The sequence below is a fragment of the Rhinopithecus roxellana genome, chromosome 12 (assembly GCF_007565055.1).
Source record: "Rhinopithecus roxellana isolate Shanxi Qingling chromosome 12, ASM756505v1, whole genome shotgun sequence".
NCBI classification, from domain to species: Eukaryota; Metazoa; Chordata; class Mammalia; order Primates; family Cercopithecidae; genus Rhinopithecus; species Rhinopithecus roxellana.
The window spans coordinates 123,154,828-123,181,481 of NC_044560.1; the positions used below are offsets into that span (position 1 = coordinate 123,154,828).

Sequence of the window (26,654 nt, forward strand, 5' to 3'; positions counted from 1 at the left end):
GGGGAAGTGCCCTAACCATTATCTCTAAGCTACCCACACAGCAGGGAGATGGGATCTGTAGTGACTTCAGCTGTGCCTTCTTTCCCTAGGTTGCACTGCCGACGCTGTGTCAACAGCCGTCAGATCCGGCCACCCCCTGATGGTTCTGACTGCACTTCAGACCTGGCTCAGTGGAACCACTGCACTGATAAGCGGGGGCTCCAGGATGAGGTACTCCAGGCTGCCTGGGATGCTGCCTCCACTGCCATCACCTTCGTCTTCCACCAACGTTCTCATGAGGAGCAGCGGGGCCTCCGCTGATAACCAGCTGGTCTGGGTGTAGCTCTTAGAGGAAGGAGATAGGGAAAAGGGGTTCCTTGCCCCACAGGGCCCTGTTGAATTTTGTTCTCTGGGAGAAAATCATCAAGAAGGGCTGCATGATGTTTGCCCAAAATTTATTTTATAAGAAAAACTTTTTTGGTTAAAAAAAAGAATAAAGGTATGAAAGGGTTTGAGGCCTGAGAGCAGTGTGGTAAGCCCAGCAGGGAAGAAGCCCCCTATACTTCTCTAAAGCCTGGGTGCCTGCTTGAGGAGGGAAGGCAGGAACCCAGGGGCAGGGAAAGGCGTCTCTTCAGCAATGATGATGACCACTGTAACCTCCTGGCCCAGGGTTCCCAGCATACTGAGTAAGGGGCCCAAAGACACTAAACCCAGCTGTGAGAATGCCTCTTTGCTGGGCCTCATCAAGGCCTCCAGGACCTCAGTGCAAGGGAAGAAGGAAAAAAGAGACAAAAGGTGACAGAAAGAGAAAGATAGAACTGGTGGTTGGGGTTCTGGGCAGCCCATGCTTCAGCCCCTGCAAGCTGATGGTACCGAGCATGAGACTGTGAGGTACGGGCCCCATCACATGGTGCTAACATAATCTGCGAAGGCCTGGGATGAGTCCCATGAGTCGCTAACCACATGGCAGGTAGCCCGGAGTCGCCGGATGGCTTCCCTGGCTGTGACTGCATCCTGGTCCAGCCAGTTTTGGAAGAGGCGCAGGTGACCAAAGGCTCCACGGCCCCAGCGCTCCAGCCGCTTGGCGAACTCCAGAAGCCCATCTGGCTTGATGCAGTTGGAACTGGTAGGGTGAGATGGATTAGATATCCAGGAAGCAGCAGATTCCTGGTCTATATCTCTGTAGCCCCATCCCTTGTCTTGCCCCTCCCCTCATGTACCTGATGTCCAGCTGACAGAGAGAGGAGGATGAATCCTCTGAGAAAACATCTGCCAAGGCCAGCAGGCCAGCATTCCCTGGAGAGAAGGGGAGAAGTGCCTGTCACCTCCACCCAAGAACAGGGAACAAGGGTATCCCAACCCAACTCTGGCTGGGGAGAAGCCCAGCCCTGCTGGTTCCTGAAGCCCCAGCACAGAAATATCTGTATTCCAACTCCCATGTTCCCAATGGAGAGGTCTTTGCCTTTATCCAGTGAGTTTTTAGGTCAAAGGCCTAGCTCCTTTCCCCTCTGCCTCCCCAGGGTCTGGCCCCCACCCAGGCGGTTCCCTGGCAGCCGGAGGCCCTTCAGTGTGGAGTTGCCCTTCATAGCAGCAACCATCTCAGGCAGAAATTGGGCTGGGCGCTTCTCAAACAGACGGCAGAAGGAGAAGGTAATCTCTGTCAAGAAAAATTATAGTAAATTCTGATGGCTGTATTAGGACTGGTGCCACCCCCTCCAGCCCAGTTGGCCCTAGCAAGCGGTATTAACATTGTATAGGCCCAAAAAGAGGAAGGAATTTTTCTAGACTCCATGCAAGGCTGGAACTAAATCAGAATCCAAACCAAAGACTGAACCTAAATGTTCACTATTAGGAGGTTCTCTGCATGGACAATTCTCCATTCACTTCCTTCTTTCCCTACCACTGACCACCCTCTATGCGGGGTTGGGGATCAGAGAAAAAGTCTATGAAGGGAGCCTGGCACAGTACATTTTGCCCCATCACCACCATTTTGTCCACCTCTGAAAGGTAAGAGCAACTTCTGGGTGAGGCACTCTAAGAGCAATTTTTCATGTTTAGCAGAGGAGGAATTGAGGTTGGGGCTTTTAGAAGGAAAGTCATGCAGGTTCTATATCCATTTTATAGTTGAGGACACAAGGCCAAGAAAGGAACAGTGGTTTGCTCACTCAGATAATGGCAGAACCACAGTGAAGACCCAGGAAATGTCCAGGTTCTGAATGAGGAACTTACCTTGCAGAGTCAGATTCTGTAGCAAAAAGAGCACCTCGCTCTGACAGTCAGCCAGATTCATGTCATGGAAGCTCAGTCTTTTCAGGGCTAGGTTGTACTCTGGATAGGAGGCAGAGATCATGGACCATGGACCTTAGCTTTCCTAGAGAACAGTGCTAGGTCCCCATCTACTCCTCTCCCTTTACCATTCTGGCTGGGTCCTACCTTTGAGTGTTTGCAAAACAAGCCCAAAATCCTGGGGAGAGGCAAAGGTGGCACTATCCAGGGACAGCTGCTGCAGAGAACCCGAGGCCTTCAGAACGGAGCACAGCAGTGGGGCTGGCTGGGCTCCCCGTGGAAATCCCATCTCCAACTGCTCCAGGCAGTTTTCTGGATATGGTGGGGAAAGAAGATTCCAGCTGGCCATCTCTACCTCACTCCCATAGTAGGTCCCATCCTGTTCTTAAGGGATTCATCTAAAAAATTATTTATTCATTCACTTGTTGAATGCCTACCATATGTCAGCACTGTGCTAGATTCTGGATATTGAGCACTAAATAAGAGATTTAATCCTTGCCCTGGTAGAACTTTTAGACCAGGAAGACAGGCTACCCAGACAAGCAAATAAAGTATGCAGAGTGGTGGGATAGGAGACATACAAGAACTAAGGGAACATACAGCAGGGGAACTAATCCAGTCTAAAGGTCAGTTCTTTTCCTTTTCTGGAGACCAAGCTGCCTTGGTCACTCTCTGCAGGTCTTATGGTGGTTTAGGCCCTGTCTAGCTCAAGAGTATCTTAGTGGCAAGCTCTAAAGGGGAACAGGTTCCAGATAAGCCAGGAATGAGTGATAGAGGAGGTCCTTCCCCTTTCCTCATACAAATGCATCTGCACGTTTGTGTGGGGATACACGTGCATGCACACACACAAACACACACACACAGCGCTTCACCTGGTATCTCCTCATCGCCTATTATGAGGCTAGGGGGTCCTGCATTCCCTGGCACACCAGGGTTGTCCCGCTGGCTTGGGTGGTCAACACGAATAGAGAGGACCCGTAGCAGGGGCAGTGCTCGCACGATAGCACGTGTCAGCTCCAGGATAGGCAGTGGTGAAAACAGGTCACTGAGATGCAGGGCACGGAGGCGACATCCAGCCTGGCCTGACAGGGCCCGCAGGCTGTCTAGCAGGCGGAAGATGTTAGAGCCCAGGCCTATGGCAAGAAAGAGATTAAGTCAGAACCATGTGGGAGTGTCAGCAGGGGTAATATATTCAAATACAACTCCAAATACTTTTGGTTACTAGCAAATCTCTTGGGTTTTGGCTCAGCTTATTTAAACCCATTTGTCTTCACTACTCATCCATGTCTTGCTTTTTCCTTAGGTAACCAGCAAACTGAGGTCTGCTGTTTTGGGCTATGCCCATAAGAAGCATCAGTCAGGGCAGAGTCACAAAATTTAGAAGATACGATATGGTGAGGCAGCATGTGGCTACTAGCTGAATGACAGGCCCAGACAGTAGCAGGCCTCTGGATTTCTGGGTTCTGAGTAGTTTTCTGAAGAAACTGGCCTTGAAGGAAGTTTTAGACAGAGGGAGAAGACATAGTCAAGAGTCCCAGTTAGTTGGGAGCAGTGGCTCACGCCTGTAATCCCAGCACTTTGGGAGGCCAAGGTGGGCAGATCACTTGAGGCCAAGAGTTCCAGACCAGCCTGGCCAACATGGTGAAACCCTGTCTCTACCAAAAATACAGAAATTAGCTGGGCTTGGTGGCACATGCCTGTAGTCCCAGCTACTGGGGAGGCTGAGGCAGGAGAATCACTTGAACCCGGGAGATGAAGGTTGCAGTGAGCCGAGATCACACCACTGCACTCCAGTCTGGGTGACAGAGCAAGACTCTGTCTCAAAAAAAAAAAAAAAAAAAAAAAAATCACAGCTTGGAGAGTGCAAGGCATGAATGGGACGCTTGTTTGTTTGGCTACATGGGGCTCAGGAAACAGCTCTAGAGGGCAGGGCTTTGAAGGCCACATTATGGAAAGGCAAAGGGATGGTTTAATCTCATAGGCAATAGGGAGCACCTAAAAACTATGGAGAGTGAAAATGACCCAACGGGGAATACTTTAGAAGAATCAATGGGTGGGAATGGGGCAGAAAAAAAATAACCAAATCCCACAGGATGGACTAGGATCCAGGAAGGTTAGTTGCTTAATGCCACAGGCAAATAATTCCTTGGACTATGCAGGCTCCTGTTCGTTCATTCATTCATTCATTCATTCAACTAAACTACCCAGGGCCTACTAAATATCAAGTTTTTTGCTAGACACTAGTGAGCAGAACATTGCTTTTTTTTCTTACATAGCTTGATAATGTGATGGAAACTGGGGGAATAAAGTACTATGGAATTACAGAGGATGGGTACCTAATCCAGCTTACATCAGTAAAGGCACTCCAGCTAAGTCCTAAAAAACATAAAGGAGACAGGCTAAAATTTAGGAAGAATGATTGTGGCAGAGGCAACTTGGCATATGTAGAGTCCTGAAGGAGAACAAAAAAATTTCATAATGGCTGCTGTGAGAGTGTGAAGGGGGGGAAGCATTCAAGATACAACTATAGGCCAGGTGTGGTGGCTCACACCTATATAATACCAGCACTTTGGGAGGCTGAGGTAGGCAGATCACCTGAGGTCAGGAGCCCGAGACCAGTCTGGCCAACATGGTAAAACCCTGTCTCTACTAAAAATACAAAAATTAGCTGGGTATAGTGGTGTGTGCCTGTAATCCCAGCTACTGAGGCAGTAGAATTGCTTGGACCTGAGAGGTGGAGGTTGCAGTGAGCCAAGATTGCACCATTGCATTCCAGCCTGAGTGACAAGAGTGAGACTCCATGTCAAAAAAAAAAAAAAAAAAAAAAAGATACAACCATAGGGGTAACCAGGAGTGAGAACATGAATGACCCCTAAGGAAAATTAAGCAATATGGTGAGGGGAAGCCACTGAAGGCTGTTTGCATGAATGAATGACAGGGTCATTTTTTAACTGATTTTTGAAAGAATCAAGACTGCATTTTTCAAAGGATGCTTGGGCTGCAGTGCGGATAATGGATTTGTATGGCATGAGTAAGGAGTCTGGAGGAACTGCTGAAATTAGTTCAGGTAGGGAATAATGGTAGCTTGAATTAAGGATGTGGAGATAAATAAATGTATTTAACAAATTATAAAGATAGGGCTGGGCGTAGTGGCTCATGACTATAATCTCAGCAGTGAAGGAGGCTGAGGTTGGCGGATCACTTGAGGCCAGGAGTTCAAGACCAGCCTGGCTGGGGAAACCCTGTCTTTACTAAAAATATAAAAACTAGCCCAGTGTGGTGGTACATGCCTGTAATTCCAGGTACTTGGGAGGCTGAGGCATGAGAATCACTGGAACCCAGAAGGTAGAGGTTCCAGTGAGCTGAGATTGCACCACTGCACTCCAGCCTGGATGACAGCAAGGCTGTCTCAAAAAGGAAAACGGAAAGATAGGACCTCATGAGCAAATGTGTGGAGTAAGACAATACAGGTTTCTTTGGGCAAGTGAGTAAACTAATGTCATTGAGAACAGAAGGATCGGTATAGTGTGAAGGTGCATTCAAGTTGGATGTAATGAGTTGGGGGAGTGTGTTGTGGGTTATGAAGTGGTCATGTCTATTAGCTGGATAAATGGCTCTAGAAGGTCAAGAGAAAGATCTGGGGTAATGTCACATAATGGGGAATCTTTAGCATAGTTGGCCTTTGAAACCACAGGAATGGATGAAATTGTCCAAGAAGGGTGCATAAAGTGGGAAAGCTCTGAGAAACTCGGAATAAGCAGAGAGGAGGAGAAAACTTTTTTTTTTGAGACGGAGTCTCGTTCTGTTGCCCAGGTTAAAGTGCAGTGGCACGATCTCCAGTCATTGCAACCTCAGCCTCCTGAGTAGCTGGGATTACAGGCACCCACCACCATACCTGGCTAATTTTTGTATTTTTAGTAGAGATGGGGTTTCACCATCTTGGTCAGGCTGGTCTTGAACTCCTGACCTTGTGATCCACCTACCTTGACCTCCCAAAGTGCTGGGATTACAGGCAGGAGCCACTGTGCCTGGCCAAGAAAACATTTTTTAAGATCGTGAAAAAAAAAATTAATGAAGATTAATAGCAGTAAATCCTGCCAAGAAGAGTTACTGAAAAGTATACATTGAATCGAGTAACAAGGAGGACCTTGGAGACATAGGTCCTTGTCAGTGCAGTGGTAGGGGTATAAGAGGCTGGAAGGGGCTGTGGGTAAGAGAAGTGGAAACAGTACAGATAACTAAGGTTGTGAAGAATAGGAGATAATAGTTGAGTTTATTAATATGGCATAGAGGGAGGTGGTGGTGGCAGTTTTTGGTGGAGACCTGTTAAGATGCTGGTAGGAGAGAGACAGTGGAAAGGAGACAGATAGTATAAATAGTTGTTTGAAAGCATGGATCTGCAGTCTGGTTGCCTGGGTTTGAATCCTAGCTCTATAATTGCTAGGTTATCCTGAGGAAGTCACTTGCCCTCATAGCATTGTAAGGATTAAATTGTTAGATCAAATTATCAAGAATACTTAAAATATGCCAGACACATACTAAGCAGTATATAAAAATTAGTTGGAGAAACAAGCTTCCCTAAGAAGGTAGGATGCTCGTTTCTCAAACTGGTAATTTTTATATACTTTGTTGTGAAGCCCTATGCATCTAGAGCACAGGTGGGAGAATTAGCCTTAGAAAGGATGGTGTTCTCTTCCATTCTGGTGAAGAAGGATGAGTGCAGATGGAGAGTTTATAGGCTGCTTAGCAAGCTGAAGAAACTCATGAGTGATGGCTTCTATTTTCTCAGTGAAGTAGGTGAGGTCATCCCTGAGAAGGGAAAAGGAGGGTTTGGAAGTGGTAGGAATGGGAGCTGATGTTGCAAGCACAGTGAAAGTTCATATGAGGTTAATGATCATGAGTGTATAGTAGCACTGATATGCACAGTTGTATGATTTTTCTCTAGCAGTGCTCAGCAACCTAGGCAGATTGCTGGATTTAGCCAGAGTTGAGGTTTTGCTAGCTGGGCACAAGCAGGAGGGAAATGAGGACTGAGGATTGCTTTGCAGGTTGTTAGTCTAATAAGAAATTGTGTCCCACACCTTGTCTGGACAGCTGCTCTAATATGACTGGTGAGGTCAAACTGTAGCCCTGCCTGGGCATGCATATACTATACTGCTCCCACCTGCCCTTGGATTGCCTTCCATATCTAAAATGTATTCATTCTTCAGATTCCAGCTGGCTTGTCTCATTGCCCCTCAGGAACCCCTGCTTTTAACAACTAATCAAGTGTATAGACTTTATGTTCCTCTCTTCTAGCACTGACAGTCTCCCCTGCTGTGAGGCATACAAGTCTTCCTCTCTAACCTCCTGATCATACCCCCAATTTGCCCCTCCCACCTCCCCAGAATTAGGCACACAGCTAGTGCTTGCTAGGCAATCCAAGCCCAATCCCTACCACTCCAGGGTGCTCACCATTGTAGGAGAGTGTGAGGCTCTCCAGTGACACCCAGGAGCTCAGCAGGTGGCATAGTGTCAGGGCTGCCTCTGTGGAGAGTGGAACTGTGAATAGCTCCAAGGTGGAGATGCTGCGGAATCTTTGTGAAGCTTCCAGTGCTGGAAGCCCCAGGCAGCTGGGATCTGATCCATCCAAAGCTCCACAAGCCACTTCCCCAATCTCCATCTCTTCACCATCCTCCTTCTCGCCAGCCACAATAAAAACAAAGTCATACAGGTCTTCAGACTCTGCACCAGGCCCCTGACGGGTGCGAGCACCCTTCTTCCCTGCAGCTCGCTTGAAACGCTTTAGGGGCTTAGGCTGTGGGGCTGAGCTAGCTGGTGCCCGTTTGTATGAGGATGTAGAAGAAGAGGCAGAGGAAGTGGCTGCTGGAGCAGAAGGTGGCCGCTTGGTGCCAGGAGCCTCATGGGAGGTGGCTGGGGGGTGCAGCTCCCTCTTAAGGTCTGTTCCGCCTGCTGTCAGGCTCTCCTGTGTGCTCCGGCGTGTTACCCGAGTGGCAGGTGCAGCTCTGGGCATCTGCTTGGCTTCACTCTTACGCCGGCTAGCCATCAGGGCTGCAGCACATCGCTCAGCAGCATCCCGGCGGGGCCGACGTGAGCCCAATAAGAGGGACCCTTCATCTCGGGATGGGGCCCGGCCTCGGGAGGCCTCTCCACAGAGGCGGCAGGGTGGGCCACCAGGCCCTGGTTGCCAGAAGCCAGCACTCATGGTGAGAATAAGGATGAAAAGGGCTGACTCAGGCACAGGCCAGGAGTATAGGGACACTTGACTGACAGCCCCATGGTGAATGAGCTGATGCAACAGCTGCCGAAGTGACTGCTGAGCAGCCACATCAGAGAACAGCAGGTGGCGGAACTTGAGCGTGTGCAGGGAGCTGGCCAAGGTCTCCAGAACCCTGCGGTTGGGCTCAGCCACCAGCTCCGTTGCACCCTGCAGCATGTTACAGATGGTGAGCTGTCGGACATGGCGGGAGCTGTGCAGAAGAGGCGAGAACCGCTGATCACAAAGACGCCTGTCAGAAGACACATCAATGGTCCCACGTAGAACATGGGAAAAAAAGGCCTCCATAAACTTGGCTCGCCAACATGTCACACTCTGAAAAGAAGAAAACATGCCAGACAGCCATGATATATCCATGAAACTGTCCAAATTTCCTTCTCCTCCAATAGCAAACTATTTAGTGAGTCAGGCAACACTCTACAAATTCATTTAATCTTCACATCTCTGAGGTATGTATTATTATTAGCTCTAATTCACAGGTAAAACTGAGGCACAAAGAGGTTATCACCTGTGGTCACACAAGTAAGTGGTTGGATTATTTGAACCCAGGAAATCTGGTTCCAAAGACCATGCTTTTATTATAGTGCCTCCACTGAAACACCCCTGTAAGTTCTTCCATGTTTGTTTCTAGAACCTTACCCCAATTTTTTTTTCTTTTTCTTTTTTTTTAAGATAGAATCTCACTTTGTAGCCCAGGCTGGAGTGCAGTGGTGTGATCTCAGCTCACTGCAACTTCTGCCTCCCAGGTTCAAGTGTTTCTTGTGCCTCAGCCTCCGGAGAAACTGGGATTACAGGCGCCTACCACATCTGGCTAATTTTTGTATTTTTTTTAGTAGAGATGGGGTTTCACCATATTGGCCAGGCTGGTCTTGAACTCTAGACCTCAAGTGTTCCACCCGCCTTGGCCTCCCAAAATACTGGGATTATAGGCGTGAGCTACCACGCCCTGCCCCTTATCCCAACATTTTACCACCACCAGCCCCTTATCACCTCACACCCGACCACTAGCTTCCTGATTACTCTCCCTGTCCCCAAAGTGGTGCTGTAAAACACTAATAACATCATACTGCATTAAAACACCCGATGTCTCCCTACTGCCCTTCCACCCTCTGCCTGAGAAGCTTTATTTCCCACATCTTGCTTATGAGAATGCTTTGCTCTAGCCAAACTGGTCACCCCATGGACCCAAACCTGCCTATGTCCTTTCCTACACCTACCAGAAATGTCTCCATTGCTGAACTAGACTTCCTGAAAGGACTTAGAAACATGTCATTTGAGACTGTCTCTTGTTGGGACTTCTCTGACACTGTGACTACTCAAGACTAAGATGCTGGTATGTTGTCTCATGGTGTTGAGTCCCTTTGCCTGTGTACATGTCTTATCCCAGCCACATGAGAAATTCTTAGAAAGCGGGAATCATATCTTGATTTGTTTCTTCCAAGGCAACAGTTATTTGCTTTGATGGATAGGAAATCTCATCAGACTATTCTGCACTTGATCTTAGCCAAAAGGCCAAGAAGCGATTCATCAGACTATTCTGATATGTTTAATATAACTCTGAACGCAAGTGATTCTCAGCCTTTGGTGCACATCAGAATTCCCTATGGAGCTTTTCTTCCCCCAAATTCATATACCAGACACCCAGACTTGGTGATTCTGTGTTACATCTCAGGTAAGGTCCAGACATTTTTATTGTTTGAACCATCCCAGATGATTCTCATGTACATCAGAGGTTAGGAATTACTGCTACCTAATCCAGAAGGGCACACCGAGACAAAGACAGGTACCAGACCCCAAAGTTTCTAATTTAAGATGATCCCTAAGTCATCTCAGGGGCAGTAGAAAGTCAGGTCCTAGCTCTTTCAGTGTCCTCTGGATTTCTCTGAACCTCTTCCCTCATCTGCAAAATGTGGATAACCTGCTTCACAGGATTGTTGTGAAGATCAAAATGAAGTAGTACAAATTAAAGCACTTTGTAATCTGTAAAATATAAAAAATGTTACTGCTGCTGCCACTGCTATTAACCTGGACGGGATATGAAATGGAGGCAGAGCCTGTTAAGCATGGTGCTCATTCAGACTAAAGCCAAGGCTGTGGGGGCCTGAGGTTCCCCAAGACTAAAACATTTCTTTGGTCCTTACCCTGCCTCCATGCATTCCTCCATACTGGAGTGACCCTCAGTTCCTATTTGAGGTTCTCAGAAGGAACTAGGCCTCTGCTGTCCTCAAGCAAAAGTGTCATTCCTGTTGCCTTAGCTATTTCCCCAGACTCCACTTACTGTGGTAATAATTAGGAATGACTTCCTGCTTGAAATAACTGCATAGCAGCAACACAGAAAGGCCTTGCTCATCAGCAGCAGGACACTGAGGGCAGGAAAAACTACCTGGCAACCAAATCTCTGCTCAGCTTTGAGTAAAGGCAAAGAAGGTATCCTTGGGTCCTACCTCACACTAGCACTTTTCCTACAGATTTGCTGCCCACACCCAGTATTGAAAAACACTTGCAGGTAACCTTAGCAAGGCTTCAGCTTTACAAGTGAGCTAGTCAGATGGTTATTACAATATCTGGCCTAAAATATGGACAAAGATGGTGAGCCAAGATATTGTGGCTGTTTCTGGCTATAAGAGGCACAGGGGAAATGTATGTTAGATAAGTAAATACTGGACTTTTTCAGACATGTTAATGGTTGATGAATCAATGGGAGACAATATTTGGAACACTCCAGACACAACTGCAGTGAGCAGCATGACACAGTGATCAGGAACATGCACTCCAGAAGCAGGCTGCTTCAACTTCAATCTGGGTCCGCCATTCACTAACTGTAACTTAGGCAAGTCATTTCACCTCTTTCTGCCTTAGTTTCATCATCTATAAAGTGGAAAATCACTATATACTGACATCATAGCATTTTTGTGACAGTTAAATGAGTAAAGTTACGACAGCTCTCAGTGGCTTCTTTCTCACAAACTAATGTAAAAGCAGACAGAAGATCACGAAGTTTTATTTCATCACCACTCTTAAGAAGAATCTATGCTAAAATTTGAAGCTGAGAGATGCTTGAGATCTAGTCCAAACCACTCATTTTATGGACTCGTATGCTATCACGATGCAAAGTGATTTAGTACTTTGTTTTCTGTGAGGGTAAGGGAAATGAGGCATGATCAATGAAGTGAAGTGCCATTTGCCCCAACACAATCTTTGGCCCATCCTCAATGGGCTGGCAGGGGAAGAGGAAGTGTGTGTACAAACTAGGGAGGGCTAAACATCTTGTGCTAACTTGTTAGAGCTAACAATATTCACAAACTATATGTTGTTCATTGTTTTGCCGATACCAGAAATATTGTGTGTGGATAGAGAAGCAAATGAAAAATCATGGACCAGGCATGGTGACTCATGCATGTAATCCCAGCACTTGGGGATGCCAAGGCAGGCAGATTGCTTGAGTCCATGAGTTTGAGACCAGCCTGGGCAACGTGACAAAACCCTATCTCTACTAAAAATAGGAAAAGTTTAGCCGGGCATGGTGGTGCACACCTATAATCCAGCTGCTTGGGAGGCTGAGGTGGGAGGATTGCCTGAGCCTGGGAAGTTGAGGCTGCAGTGAGCCAAGATCGTGCCACTGTACTCCAGCCTGGGCAACTGGAGTGAGACCGTCTCAAAAAAAGTGTAAACTAACTCTGGAGTATTTACATATATCAGAGTAGCTACATGTATTTGTTTTTACAACATTGAGATAATTCTGAACAGTTTCAAATGCTGGGCTTTTAAAACATACCATGTATTCAAATGTTTTTACAATATTTTATTTTGAAAATGTATACCATATGTAATAATACTTGCTGTATTGAATATTTCCATTGTTTCTAGCTTTTTTTTTTTTTTTTTGAGACAGTTTTTCTGTCGCCCTGGCCTGGGCTGGAGTGCAGTGGCGGGATATTAGCTCATTGCAACCTCTGCCTCCCGGGTTCAAGCAATTCTCATGCCTCAGCCTTCCAGTAGCTGGGACTACAGGTGCATACCACCATGTCCAGCTAATTTTTTGGTATTTTTTAGTAGACGGGGTTTCACCATGTTGGCCAGGCTGGTCTCAAACTCCTGAGCTCAGTTGATCTGCCTGCCTTGGCCTCCCAAAGTGTTGAGATTACAGGTATAAGCCACCATGCCTGGCCTGTTTCTAGGTTTTTTTTTTTTTTTTTTTTTTAGACATTCTCGCTCTGTTGCCCAGGCTGGAGTACAGTGGCATGATCTCGGCTCACTGCAACCTCCATCTCCCAGGTTCAAGCTATTCTGCCTCAGCCTCCCAAGCTGGGATTACAGGCATGTACCACCATGCCTGGCTAATTTTTGTATTTTTGGTAGAGATGGGGTTTCGCCATGCTGGCCAGGCTGGTCTTGAACTCCTGACCTCAAGTGATCTGCCCGCCTTGGCCTCCCAAAGTGCTGGGATTACAGGTGTGAGCCACGGTGCTTGACCCTGTTTCTAGCTTTTTTATATTGAACTCTTCTGTAATATACATCTGGAAATAAATCTTCATGAGTATCTCAATTTTTATATACTATAAATTCTAAGAAGCAGAACTTCTAGCCAAATTATTTTTTTTAAGAGACAGGGTCTTGCCCCATCACCCAGGGCTACAGTGCAGTGGTGAGATCATAGTTCACTGTAGCCCTGAACTCCGGGTCTCATGCAATTTTCCTGCCTCAGCCTCCCAAGTAGCAGGGTCTATAGACGCATGCCACTATGCACAGCTAATCTTTAAATTTTTTTCTGTAGAGATGAGGTCTCACTATGTTGCTCCAGCTGGTTTTTTTTTTTTTTTTTTTTTTTTTTTTTTTTTTTTTTTTTTGAGATGGAGTCTTTTTCTGTCGCCCAGGCTGGAGTGCAATGGTGCAATCTTGGCTCACTGCAACCTCCACGACTCAGGTTCAAGTGATTCTCCTGCCTCAGCCTCTTGAGTAGCTGGGACTACAGGCATGTGCCACCACGCCCGGCTAATTTTTGTATTTTTAGTAGAGACGGGGTTTCACCATATTGGCCAGGCTGGTCTTGAACTCCTGACCTCAGGTGATCCACCTGCCTCGGCCTCCCAAAGTGCTGGGATTACAGGTGTAAGCCACCATCATGCCCAGCCTAAATTTTCTGGGGAGGAGAGGGTCTCTGTCAGCCAGGCTGGAGTGCAGTGGTGCTATTATAGTTCACTGCAGCCTCAACCTCCTGGGCTCCTCAGCTTCCCAATTAGCTGGGAGGTACATGCCAACAAGCCCAGCTAATTTTTAAAAATTATTGCAGGCTGGCCACAGTGGCTTATACCTGTAATCCCAGCACTTTAGGAGGCCAAGGCCAGGGGATCACTTGAGGTCAGGAGTTCGAGACTAGCCTGGCCAATGTGGTGAAACCTCGTCTCTACTAAAAATACAAAAAGTAGCCAGGCCTGGTGATGGGCGCCTGTAATCTCAGCTACTTTGGAGGCTGAGGCAGGAGAATCACTTGAACCTGTGAGGCAAAGGTTGCAGTGAGCCAAGATCATACCACTGCACTCCAGCCTGGGCGACAGAGAGAGACTCTGTCTCAAAAAAAAAAAAAAAAAAAAAATTATTGCAGGGATGGGGTCTCCCTGTGTTGCCCAGACTGGTCTCAAATTTGTGGGCTCAAGTGATCCTCTTGCCTTGGTGTTCTAAAGTCTGGAATTATAGGTAAGAGCCACCATACCCAACCAGCCTAAATATTTTAAAGTCTGAACAAATATTACCAGATTGCCTACCAAGAAAGTTACAATTTCTGTTACCACCAACAGCATATTAAAATGCAAATTTCACCCACCCATGGCCAAACCTAGGCATTACCTTTGCAATGAAAACCAAATCAAACAAGACTTTACTAAACTAAGCAGTGAAATTTTTTTTTTTTTTTTTTTTTGAGACGGAGTCTCGTTCTGTCACCCAAGCTGGAGTGCACTGGCCAGATCTCAGCTCACTGCAAGCTCCGCCTCCCGGGTTCATGCCATTCTCCTGCCTCAGCCTCCCGAGTAGCTGGGACTACAGGCGCCCGCCACCTCGCCCGGCTAGTTTTTTGTATTTTTTAGTAGAGACGGGGTTTCACCGTGTTAGCCAGGATGGTCTCGATCTCCTGACCTTGTGATCCGCCTGCCTTGGCCTCCCAAAGTGCTGGGATTACAGGCTTGAGCCACCGCACCCGGCCTAGCAGTGAAATTTTACTTTCTCAGTTTTATCATGAGACTTAACATTTTTCACTTTACTGGGGATTTTTATATATTTCGTGATGTGTCCAAATCCTTACTCATTTTACTGGGATATTTGTCTTTTTCTTATTTTGTGTCCCTTTGTTTTGCAAATATTGTTGCAAATGTTCTTTCACAGTGTATTTACCTTTTAAAATTTGGTTATGGTGTTGGCATTTTTAAAAAAATTTAATTAACACAAAGTCCTAAAGATAGTGTTAATATTTTATGTGGTTAAATATGTCTGTATTTTCTTTCTTGGTTCTGTGCATTTAATAATTAGCATTCTTGGCTGGGCACGGTGGCTCACACCTGTAATCCCAGCACTTTGGGAGGCCGAGGCGGGTGGATCACGAGGTCAAGAGATGGAGACCATCCTGGTCAACATGGTGAAACCTCATCTCTACTAAAAATGCAAAAATTAGCTGGGTGTGGTGGTGCATACCTGTAGTCCCAGCTACTACTAGGGAGGCTGAGGCAGGAGAATAACTTGAACCTAGGAGGCAGAGGTGGCAGTGAGCTGAGATCACACCACTGCACTCCAGCCTGGCAACAGAGCGAGACTTCATCTCAAAACAAAACAAAACAAAATTAGTACTCTCTCCATCCTGAGATTAGGATGGTCACTTTTATTATATTTTTAGTTGTGCTCTTTTTTTTTTTTTTTTTTTTTTTTTTTTTTTTTTTTTTTTTTTTTTTTTTTTTTGAGGCGGAGTCTCGCTCTGTCGCCCAGACTGGAGTGCAGTGGCGCAATCTCGGCTCACTGCAAGCTCCGCCTCCCGGGTTCACGCCATTCTCCTGCCTCAGCCTCCTGAGTAGCTGGGACTACAGGCGCCCGCCACCTCGCCCGGCTAGTTTTTTCTATTTTTAGTAGAGACGGGGTTTCACCATGTTAGCCAGGATGGTCTCGATCTCCTGACCTCGTGATCCGCCCGTCTCGGCCTCCCAAAGTGCTGGGATTACAGGCTTGAGCCACCGCGCCCGGCCTCTCTTTTTTTTTTTTTGAGACAGGGTTATGATACTGGAGTGCAGTGTCATGATCATCGCTCACTGTAGCCTTGACCGACCCCTGACGCTCAGTTGATCCTCCTGCCTCAGCCTCCCGAATAGCTGGGACTAGAGGCGTACACCAGCACACCCAGCTAACTTTTGCATTTTTTGTAGAAACAAGGTTTTGTCATGTTGCCCAGGCTGTTCTCGAACTCCTGGACTCAAGCGATCTGACCACCTTGGCCTCCCAAAGTTTTTTTTTTTTTTTTTTTTTTTTTTTTGAGATGGAGTCTCGCTCTGCCACCCAGGCTGGAGTGCTGTGGCCGGATCTCAGCTCACTGCAAGCTCCGCCTCCCGGGTTCACGCCATTCTCCTGCCTCAGCCTCCCAAGTAGCTGGGACTACAGGGGCCCGCCACCTCGCCCGGCTAATTTTTTTGTATTTTTTTAGTAGAGACGGGGTTTCACCATGTTAGCCAGGATGGTCTCGATCTCCTGACCTCGTGATCCGCCCGTCTCGGCCTCCCAAAGTGCTGGGATTACAGGCTTGAGCCACCGCGCCCGGCCGGCCTCCCAAAGTTTTTCTGGGATTGTAGGTGTTAGCCATCACACCCAGCCTGATTTGTGCTTTTACTTTTTTTTGTTTATTGGTTTTATTATTATTGGAGACAGAGTCTCACTCTGTCACCCAGGCTGGAGTGCAATGGAGCAATCTAGTCTCACTGCAACCTCTGCCTCCTGGGTTCAAGTGATTCTCATGCCTCAGCCTCCCAAGGAGTTTGGATTACAGGTATGCACCACCACGCCCAGCTAATTTTTGTATTTTTATTTTTTATCTTTATTTTTTTGAGTCAGAGTCTCACTGTGTCACCCAGGCTGGAGTGCAGTGGTAAAATCTCAGCTCACTGCAAATTCTGCCACCTGCGTTCAAGCAATTCTACTGCCTCAGCCCCCCAAGTAGTAATCCCAGAGTAGCTGGGATTACAGGCATGCACCACCACACCTGAGTTTCAGTAGAGACAGGGTTTGACCATGTGGGCCAGGCTCGTCTCAACTCCTGACCCTCAAGTGACCTGCTCACCTTGGCCTCCCAAAGTACTGGGATTACAGGTATGAGCCATGGTGCTCGGCCTAAGTTTTGTATTTTTAGTAGAGATGGGGTTTCACCATGTTGGCCAGGCTGGTCTCAACTCCTGACCTCAAGTGATCTGCCCACCTCGGCCTCCCAAAGTGCTGGGATAAAAGGTGTGAGCCACCACATCTGGCCTGTTGGTTTTATTATTTTTATTTTTTTCTCTTCTTTGGTGTTGAAACTGATTTTTTGTTGTTTTTGTTTTGAGTCAAGGTCTGGCTCTATTGCCCAGGCTGGAGTGCGATGGTGTGATCTCAGCTCATTGCATCCTCTGCCTCCTGAGCTCCCTCCCACCTCAGCCTCCTGAGTAGCTGGGACTACAGGTGCACATCACCACACCAGGATAATTTTTCTATTTTTTTGTAAAGATGGGGTTGCTCCACGTTGCCCAGGTTGGTCCCAAACTTGTGAGCTCAAGCAATCCACCCACCTCGGCCTCCCAAAGTGCTGGGACTACAGGTGTGAACCACCGCGCCTGGTCTTTTTTTTTTTTTTTTAAGAGGCATGGTTTCGGCCGGGCGCGGTGGCTCAAGCCTGTAATCCCAGCACTTTGGGAGGCCGAGACGGGTGGATCACGAGGTCAGGAGATCGAGACCATCCTGGCTAACACGGTGAAACCCCGTCTCTACTAAAAAATACAAAAAACTAGCCGGGCGAGGTGGCGGGCGCCTGTAGTCCCAGCTACTCGGGAGGCTGAGGCAGGAGAATGGCGTAAACCCAGGAGGCGGAGCTTGCAGTGAGCCGAGATCCGGCCACTGCACTCCAGCCTGGGCGGCAGAGCGAGACTCCGTCTCAAAAATAAATAAATAAATAAATAAATAAATAAATAAATAAATAAATAAATAAATAAATAAAAAGGCCGGGTTTCGTGCTGTCACCCAGGCTGGAGTGTAGTGGCATGATCACATGCCTGCAACTCCTAGGCTCAAGCTATTCCTCTCACCTCAGCCTCTGCCGTAGCTGGGATTATAAATGTGAGCCACTGTACCCAACTCTTGTGCTTCTACTTTTTACAACGAATTCTTTTTTTTTTTTTTTTTTGAGTCGGAGTCTTGCTCTGTCGCCCAGGCTGAAGTGCAATGGTGTGATCTTGGCTCACTGCAACCTCTGCCTCCTGGTTCAAGCAGTTCTCCTGCCTCAGGCTCTTGAGTAGCTGGGACTAAAGGCACGTGCCACCATGCCCAGCTAATTTTTGTATTTTCAGTAGAGATGGGGTTTTACCATTTTGGCCAGGCTGGTCTTGAACTCCTGACCTCATGATCCGCCCGCCTTGGCCTCTTAAAGTGCTGGGATTATAGGCGTGAGCCACTGTGCCCGGCCACAACTTATTCTTCATACTGGTCATTAAAGTATACTGTAAAGTGAGGCTCTAACTTAACTTTTTCCAAATGGCTAATTGCTAGAGAATAATTTATTGTGTAAATCTGAATTTATTCATTGCTTTTTCTCCAGAGTATCTATTCTATTATGCAGACCTCTTTTTTTGTTTGTTAGTTTTTTGAGACAGGGTCTCTCTCCTGTTGCCCAGGCTGGAGTACAGTGGTGTGATCTCGGCTCACTGCAGCCTCGACTTCCCAGGCTCAAGTGATCCTCCTACCTTAGCCTCCCGAGTATCTGGGACTACAGGTATGCACCACCATGCCCAGCCAATTCTTTGTATTTTTAGTAGAGATGAGATCTTGCCATGTTGCCCAGGCTGGCCTTGAGCTCCTGGGTTCAAGCGATCTACCTGCCTCAGCCTCCCAAAGTGCTAAGATTACAGGTGTGAGCCACCATGCCTGACCGCACAGATCAGTTTGAAATATTATTGCTTTATAAGCATTCTGTATCTATCTTGCTCACCATTGATTGTATCCCTGGAACCTAGCATAATACATGGAACTGAGCAGGCGCTGAATAAGTGTTTGTGACTTATGAGCTGAAGGCTATTGTCATGCAAAAGTGGGAAGCGGAAGACACCCTCTGGAATAGATACACTCCAAGTTAGGACCTCTGCCTAACTGACTGTTGGGCCGCCAAGCCCGGGGACTCTAAATGCTCTGAAATGCTTTGAGCCAAGAAGACAGGATAATAAACATTCTTTTCCAGAAAGCTTTCTCCAAGAGAAAAATATAATCTTTATCACCTGCTGGCCAACTATACTGCTTGTGAAATACTGGAACAAAGTGAATCTGATGTTTCCTTAAAGATAGCAGAAAGCAGTTACTGTTTTCTAATATTCTTGAGTCTGCTTCTCTTCCTCATAAGGCCTGGTGTCCTCGTTCTGAACTTCAAGGGTTGCAGTCCAGATTTGGAAGTGAATAAGCTGAAGGATATGGGGCTCAATGTTACTGAACCCAGTGCATCCCCAGAAATTAAATCTCCAATTCCTGACATTAGCTTTTTTTCCACCTGTTCTTTGGCCTCATTCACCATAGAAGGCCCAGTTCAAATATTACTTCCTAGAAAAGACTTTCTTGTTCTCTCTCAACCTTCTTACTATCCTCTATTACACCACTTATCCTATCATATGTGATCTATTTGTAGATTTCCCTGTTAAACTGGTAGGTCCTTGCCGGGCACAGTGGCTCATGCCTGTAATCCCAGCACTTTTGGAGGCCGAGGTGGGCAGATCACCCGAGGTCAGGAGTTCGAGACCAGCTGACCAACATGGAAAAACTCTGTCTCTATTAAAAATACAAAAAAATTAGCTGGGTGTGGTGGCGCATGTACTCCATACTCCACGGGTAGCCTGACCATTGCAGAGCTAGGCAGGACTGTTGTCCACCTTGTCCTTCAGCCTATACTATATTTACATTAGTTCACACAGCTCAAGGTATAGTCATTATGAGTGGCTTCAACATATTGTTGACTAAACTTCCTTAATCTTTTTTATACAAGCTGTTACTAAGCAGACTCCTTTATCCCACATCCTGAGGCCATGCAATTGGAACTTTTAAAACTCATTGAAGTATTGGTGTATTCTATTAAATTTCATTTTGTTAGATTTGACCACTGCATCAAGAACTCTAGGAATCCTGGCTCTGCCATCCATTGTGATCACTAACTTCCCCTGTTTTGTGTCCCTTGCAAATATGGTGAGCAAGCAATTCAGTGACAAATGCCAAATGGACCAAAACCTTGTGACAAGACATCAGAGCCCTCCTCCCAAATCCATTCTATCAGTGTCTCTGCACTTTACCAGTACCCAGCTTGTGTTTGTGTGCTATTCCAGCTTTTACATGCAAAATCAGACTAGTGTTCTACCTGATAACTTACTTCCAAACTGGAAGGCCGTGTCTTCATCAGTTCATCCCAGAGTCGGCGCCAGATAGCCTGAGTGGAGAGGCCTGTAAGGAGAAATATCACACTTGGCTGCTTGCTGGCCACCATGAGTAAAGTACATCAACCTTTAATGTTGTCCTCCGGGTTCACAGGAGCAATATGGCAGAGTGATTAAGAGCACTGGCTCTAAAGACAGATTGCCTGGGTGTGAATATCAGCAAACTACACTCTAGCTATGTGACTGGGCAAGTTACTTAATTTCTCTGTGGTTCAGTTTCCTCATCTGTAAAATGTTAATAACAGCTATTTCATAGGGTTGTTGAAAGGATTAGAGTAAATTAGTTTCTCCAGGTAAAGTGCCTAGGACAGTGCTTGACACATTAGGGTTCAATATTAGCTGTTAACAGATGTGTCTAATGAGGCGAGGAAGCTTGGTAAAATAGAGAAACTAAGATTCGGAAGATCTGGGTTGTTCTGGCTTTGCTATTAATTGTGGTGTGCCTGTGTCTCACTTTTATCAGTATAATAAAGATCATATACTTGGCTTTGTGTTTCACAGGACACTGAGGAACGAGGAAGAAAAATAGGTGTGAAGGTACTTTTTGAAAAGCATGCAGTTCTAAGGCCAGGTGCAGTGGCTCAAGCCTGTAATCCCAACACTTTGGGAGGCCAAGGCAGGTGGATCACGAGGTCAGGAGATTGAGACCATCCTGGCTAACACGTTGAAACTCTGTCCCTACTAAAAATACAAAAAAAAATTAGCCGGGTGTGGTGGCAGGCGCCTGTAGTCCCAGCTACTACTACTGAGGCAGGAGAATGGTGTGAACCCGGGAGGCAGGGCTTGCTGTGAGCCAAGATTACACCACTGCACTCCACCCTGGGCAACAGAGCAAGACTCCGTATTAAAAAAAAAAAAAAAAAAAAAGCATGAAGTTCTAGCAGGTATCAGGTGTAATATTTACCTGAAGAACATTATGGTGCCTTGCTCATAATCATTGACTGAGAAAGAGACAGAAAGATACTCACCTTTCTTGAGGGCAGTTTCCTCAATCCTCTCCAAGTAATATATATTGAGCAGAGGTAGGATGCTTTGAAGTATTGGGCCTGGGAGGGCTACAAAAATCAAAACAAAAGTTTACTTTTCCTCCCCTCCCCCTCCCACTCAAGAGGGTTCCAAGCATTATTTATTCTACTGGAAAGGAAAATGGAAGGGTAGACTTCTCACTTGACAAATGGAGCCTCTAGAAGCTAATCTAGATCTGTTCCAAGCTCTAGTCCACTTATCTTCAGCCACTCAGTTGGAAGCTGGAATTTCAGGGGCCAGGGTGAGATCATCCCACAAAACAAGCTGACATGCTAAATGAGCTTGACATGCTTTTTAGGAGCTGGTCAGTTCACTTCTGCCCAAGCAAAATGAACCATTTGGCAATGAAAAGGACCTACTGAATATGTGTGATAAAAGATCTTTCATAATCTGCCCTGCTAGTATCAGCTCCCTGCTTTGCCTCCTACATTTCAGCCACACTTAACTACTTTTTCGTTTACTTAACATGCCGCTTTCTGCCCCTGTACCTTTGTCATGCTGTTCTTTCCAACAAGAATGTCCTTTGTCATGCTGTTCTAATAGGAATGTCATTGCCACTTTCAGTATATCAACTACTCATCTTTCAAGTATCACATGCCCTTTAAGTCTTTCCTGAATTCCCTTCCCATTCTTCCAGATTAACCACTACCATCCTTTGGGCTACTGCTATATCCTGAATTAGTACTTTCCTATGAAGAAGAGAAACAATTCATGTCTCTAAAGTCAATATATCTTTTTTTTTTTTTTTTTTTTTTTTGAGATTGAGTCTCGCTTTGTTGCCCAGGCTGCAGTGGCGCGATCTCAGCTCACTGCAAGCTCCGCCTCCCGGGTTCACACCATTCTCCCGCCTCAGCCTCCCGGGTAGCTGGGACTACAGGTGCACACCACCACGCCCGGCTAATTTTTTGTATTTTTAGTAGAGATGGGGTTTCACTGTGTTAGCCAGGATGGTCTCAATCTTCTGACCTCGTGATCCGCCTGCCTCGGCCTCCCAAAGTGCTGGGATTACGGGCATGAGCCACCGCGCCCGGCCAAAAGTCAATATATCTTAAAAACAACCTGCTCTTGCCAACTTCTCTAGTTCTAAGAGCCATTATAGTATAGTGTCTAAAGGGTTTGGCCTCTAGAGTAGGACAAATCTGGGTGAAATCCTACCTGTTTAGTTAAATGTGAATCCTTGGACAAATTATTTAAGCCTCTTTAAGCCTTAGTTTCTTCAACTGGAAAAAAATTGAGGCCACGCACAGTGGCTCACACCTGTAATCCCAGCACTTTGGAAGTCTAAGACAAGAGGATTGCTTAAGCCCAGGAGTTCGAGGCTACAGTGAGCTATGCTCACACCACTGTACTTGAGCCCAGGTGATAGAGTGAGAACCCATCTCAAAACAAAACAAAAATTAGCAGAGTGTGATGGTGTGCACCTGTGGTCACAGCTACTTGGGAAGCTAAGGTGGGAGGATGGGTGGAGCCCAGGAGGTCGAGGCTGCAGCCAGCTGTGCTTAGACCACTGCACTCCAGCCTGGGTGACACAGCAAGACCCTGCCTCAAAAAATAAAAAATAGGTGGGATGCAATGGCTCACACCTGTAATCCCAGCACTTTGGGAGGCCAAGGCGGGCAGATCACTTGAGGTCAGGAGTTTGATACCAGCGTGACCAACATGGTGAAACCCCGTCTCTACTAAAAATACAAAAATTAGCCAGGTGTAATGATGCACGCCTGTAATCCCAGCTACGTGGGAGGCTGAGGCACAAGAATCGCTTGAACTCAGGAGGTAGAGATTGCAGTGAGCCGAGATGGCACCATTGCACTCCAGCCTGGGCGACAGAGCAAGACTCTGTCTCGAAAATAAAATAAAATAAAATAAAATGGAGATAACAGTTATTAACTCATGACATTGTTGGGAAGATCATGCTTATAATCTGTTTAAAACAATGCCCAGCCATAATAAGCTCACTAAATGTTGGTTATTTTTATCCTGTCAGTGGCATCTCTGTCCAATCAAGAACAAGTCAAACTCACACCTGTAATCCCTGTAATCTTTGGAGGTCGAGGTGGGGGACATTGCTTAAGCCCAGGAGTTTGAGACCAGCCTGGGCAACATGGCAAACCCCCGTCTCTACCAAAAATACAGAGAAAATTAGCTGGGTGTTGTGGGGAACACCTGTGGTCCCAGCTTCTTGGGAGGCTGAGGTGGGAAAATTGCTTAAGCCCAGAAGATAGAGGTGGCAGTGAGCTGATATCATGCCACTACACTCCAGCCTGGGTGACAGAGTGAGACCCCATCTCAAAGAAAAAGAACAAGTCTAAGATCTTGGAGTATACCAAAACTTCCGCCCCAGGGTCTCTTTTTATCTTTACTTACAGAATAACTGAATCTTGACATCAAGAATCTAGTATAATTCTTTGTACATTGTAGGTCCTCAATGTACCTGCTGAATGAAAGTGTTAATTCCCTATGCTTTTACACATGAATGTAGTCCGCATCACCTTTCATCTGGTCTATTACAACAGCTTAACTGCTCTCCTTCACTTCCGTCTCTATCCAGTCCCTCTTCATCCTGCTCTTGGTGATGACATTACCCTCTTCAAAACCCTTGGAGGTCTCTCTGCTGCATTCATGATAAAGTCCAAACTCCACATCCTGGTATTCAAGGTATAATATACCTTATTCTACTTAAGTTTCCTCATTGTACCCTTTCCTGCTGCCTCTATACCCCTGCTGCCCCAACTCCTTACACAAAGCGATGCTAGTTCACTACCTCCAGAAAGACTTTCCTGGCTGTTAGCCCACACTGAGACCTTCCTCCAAAATAGTAATGCTTAGCAGGCCTCTTCCTTGGCTATTTTCCTAAAAGGCCTCACTTGATTCAGCTTTTTCTGGTCTAGGCCCACAGGAGCTCTTCCTCCCCTGTCTCCTCTCAACCTCGCTGGGGGCTCAGCCAGTAATGGGATGGTGGTATGTACAGCAGTCATGGGGGAGGGAGAAGGGGAAATGGAGATTCAGTAAACTGTCAATTGTTTTGGGGGGAAGAAGCAACACGGGAAGAAGTTCCTCAGAGCCTTACCCCTTTTCCCTCCAACCTGCTCTCCTCTAGTTAGCCATCCCTTCTCACAGCCACAGGAATTCTCATCCCCTGTTACCCACAAACTCCTCTCTTCCTTTCTCCATTCTTAAGCGGGGATTTTCCTTGCTTCTTTCTAGCCTGCACCTTTAATGCTGCTGCTTCCCAACCTGGGCCTCCACACCCAGTCATCTTCCTTTTTAGCCAGTCTTAGCATCCCAGAAGCTCCAGGCAGACAAGCCAGACCCTCTCTGCCTTCTTCCTCATGCCCTAGGACTTTTCTGCGCTCCCTGCTCAGCTCAGAACGGAGACTTTCCTCATGTTCGCCATGGGTGGGCCTGCCCCTTGTCTTCTCAGCCTCTGGCTGGTCTGGAGCCTCCAGTGTCCCCTCCGCACACCGGCCCGACTTCTAACAGCCTCTTCCACCACCACTATGCAGGACACTCAGGCCTCACGGTACTGGGTTCCACTCCCACAGCCAAGGCCCTCCCCGACCACCCTCCAGCTTATCCCGGAGCTGCAGCGCCCCCAAACTCCAGGGCCTTTTCCCCACACCCCCTCCTTATGGCATAACTCAAACCCCCCGCCCTGCAACCTCGAGTCCTCAAAGTCCTCACTCCTGTCCTGACCAGGGCCTTCCTCCTGTAAAGACGCCACGGCCACCCGCAAGGCCTCCTGGTGGAACCTCCCCCGCGCCGCCTCCAGGCCCGGGGCCTGCTCTCCTGCCACCATCCCCGGCAGGCCTCGGCCGGGCCTGCCACCTCCTCGCCCAACTCCAGCCCCGGCCTCCGGACCCCACCCTCACACCAGCAGCCTCGCAGGCCCGAGGCCTCCCCTATCCCCAGCGCGGCCAGGCCTGCTTGGCAGAGCCTCGCTTTCCCTCTTTCACTAGCCCCACGTCGCGGACCCGTTTCCTTCGTCAGTGGCCAGGCCGTGGCCGGCGGTCCCCAACCCACAGCCCCGCCTCCCAGCCCAACTGGCCGGTTCGCCCTCCCCGGCCGTTCATCCCGGCGCCCCAGGCCGCCCTCCACCCAGGCCTGGCCCTTTGGTCCCGGCCGCCCTCAGGCCTGAGGCCCCCGTTCACTCCCATTCAGCCCAAGGCCTCTTGGCGGCGCCGCGCCCCCTGCCACGGCAGCCCGGCAGTCCGGGATCCCCGGGCCGTCGCCCCGCTTGGGGCCTCCTTGGCCCTTCCCGCCTGTCCATCATTCGAGCCTCCCTCGCTTGTTGAAGCCGCTCCGGGCCCCCCTCCACTCACTCTCCAGCCCCTCCTCGCCGCTCGAGCCGATCCGAGTGGCCTCCGGCGCTCCCTGTCCTGCGGGTCGCTTGGTCGCTCAGTCAGTTTGGCACCCGAGACCCCGGTTGTCGGTTCGCTCTCGTCAGCCCTGGGCCGTCAGGCCGCGGCGCCCCGAGCCTTTCGGCCTCTCCCCCTGCCCCATTCCCTCGCTCTCCAATCCGCTGTCCTCCCCTCCGCCCATCGGCTCGGCCTCCGGAGTCTCGACCCCTGTGGCGTGTCAGGCAGATACTGGGGGTCCCGGGCCATCACTCAGGTTCGGTGGCCCCGGGCCTGGCCTCCTGGCCTTAGGCCGGGACTCCTAACCTCGGCCCCTGCCCCAGGGCAGCCGGGCCATAACTGCCCACCAGTTCGACATCCGAGACTCCGCTGCCCGGCCCAGCCGAGTGTCAGTTCGTGGCCCACAGCTCCGGCCCGCCAGTCCAGCCTCAGTCGCCCGGGCCCGGCCTCCTTCGCTCCAGACCGGGCCTCCTGGCCTCGCCCCCCGCGCCCCCAAGCCAGGCCGCGGTGTGGGTCAGCCTGCCCATTAGGTCTCCGTCTTTACTCTGTCCAGCCCTGTCAGTCACAAAATTCATGCTCCGATCCTACGATCTGGCTTTCAGTGCCCCAGGCTGGGCCTTGCCCCGGGCCTCCCGGCCTCGCCCCCCGCGCCCCCCGGCCGCTGGGCCGCCCCCTGCTCTTAGCCAGAGGTAGCCCCTCACCCCGCGACTTACCCCACACCCCGCTCTCCAGAACCCCCATATGGGCGCTCACCGCCCGCCCGCACAGCTCGAACAGGGCGGGGGGAGCGTTGGGGCCCGAGGCCGAGCTCTTCGCTGGCGCCGCCTCCCGGGACGTGGCCTCCATGGTCGTTGCCGCCGCTACCTCACAGAACCAGCAACTCCGGGCGCGCCAGGCCTCGGGCGCCGCCATCTTGGGGAGGTGCGCGAGCCCGAGAGTGTCGCCCGCAGACCGCCATCTTGAAAAGGTCAGCAGTTAGGACGGCTCCAAAATCGATATGGGGAAGATTGTGAATTATGCTAAAGGAATTTCGAATAAATTAGCATACTT

The 26,654-nt window shown here is 48.4% G+C and overlaps 2 protein-coding genes across 4 annotated transcripts in view; one reads left to right on the top strand and one right to left on the bottom strand.

The window, feature by feature from the left end:
- Positions 1 to 491, top strand: part of RAD54L (RAD54 like) — a 32,225-nt gene extending 31,734 nt beyond the window's left edge. For all 3 annotated transcript variants that reach the window (XM_030912907.1, XM_030912908.1, XM_010363031.2), the window contains one exon: positions 90 to 491. In XM_030912907.1, the coding sequence (XP_030768767.1) occupies positions 90 to 300 (211 nt within the window). In that variant the 3' untranslated portion in view covers positions 301 to 491. The remainder of the gene's footprint in view (positions 1 to 89) is intronic.
- Positions 418 to 26,583, bottom strand: LRRC41 (leucine rich repeat containing 41). The gene is made up of 10 exons (XM_010363032.2): positions 26,318 to 26,583; positions 21,192 to 21,278; positions 20,160 to 20,230; positions 7,720 to 8,857; positions 3,138 to 3,398; positions 2,413 to 2,577; positions 2,209 to 2,307; positions 1,514 to 1,636; positions 1,200 to 1,275; positions 418 to 1,102 (listed from the first exon to the last, which is right to left on the bottom strand). Exons 1-10 carry the CDS (start codon positions 26,514 to 26,516, stop codon positions 883 to 885), a joined length of 2,439 nt encoding a protein of 812 aa, XP_010361334.1. The 5' UTR covers positions 26,517 to 26,583; the 3' UTR covers positions 418 to 882.
- Positions 26,584 to 26,654: the final 71 nt, after the last annotated feature.

What these genes read in the sequence shown, in the direction of transcription:
- LRRC41 (XM_010363032.2), bottom strand. Translation starts at nt 26,516, where the DNA reads ATGGCGGCGCCCGAGGCCTGGCGCGCCCGGAGTTGCTGGTTCTGTGAG. An exon ending in GGAAACTGCCCTCAAGAAAG is followed by an intron (nt 20,231 to 21,191) that starts GTGAGTATCTTT and finishes TTCTCCTTACAG; the next exon opens with GCCTCTCCACTCAGGCTATC. An exon ending in CTCTGTCAGCTGGACATCAG is followed by an intron (nt 1,103 to 1,199) that starts GTACATGAGGGG and finishes TCACCCTACCAG; the next exon opens with TTCCAACTGCATCAAGCCAG.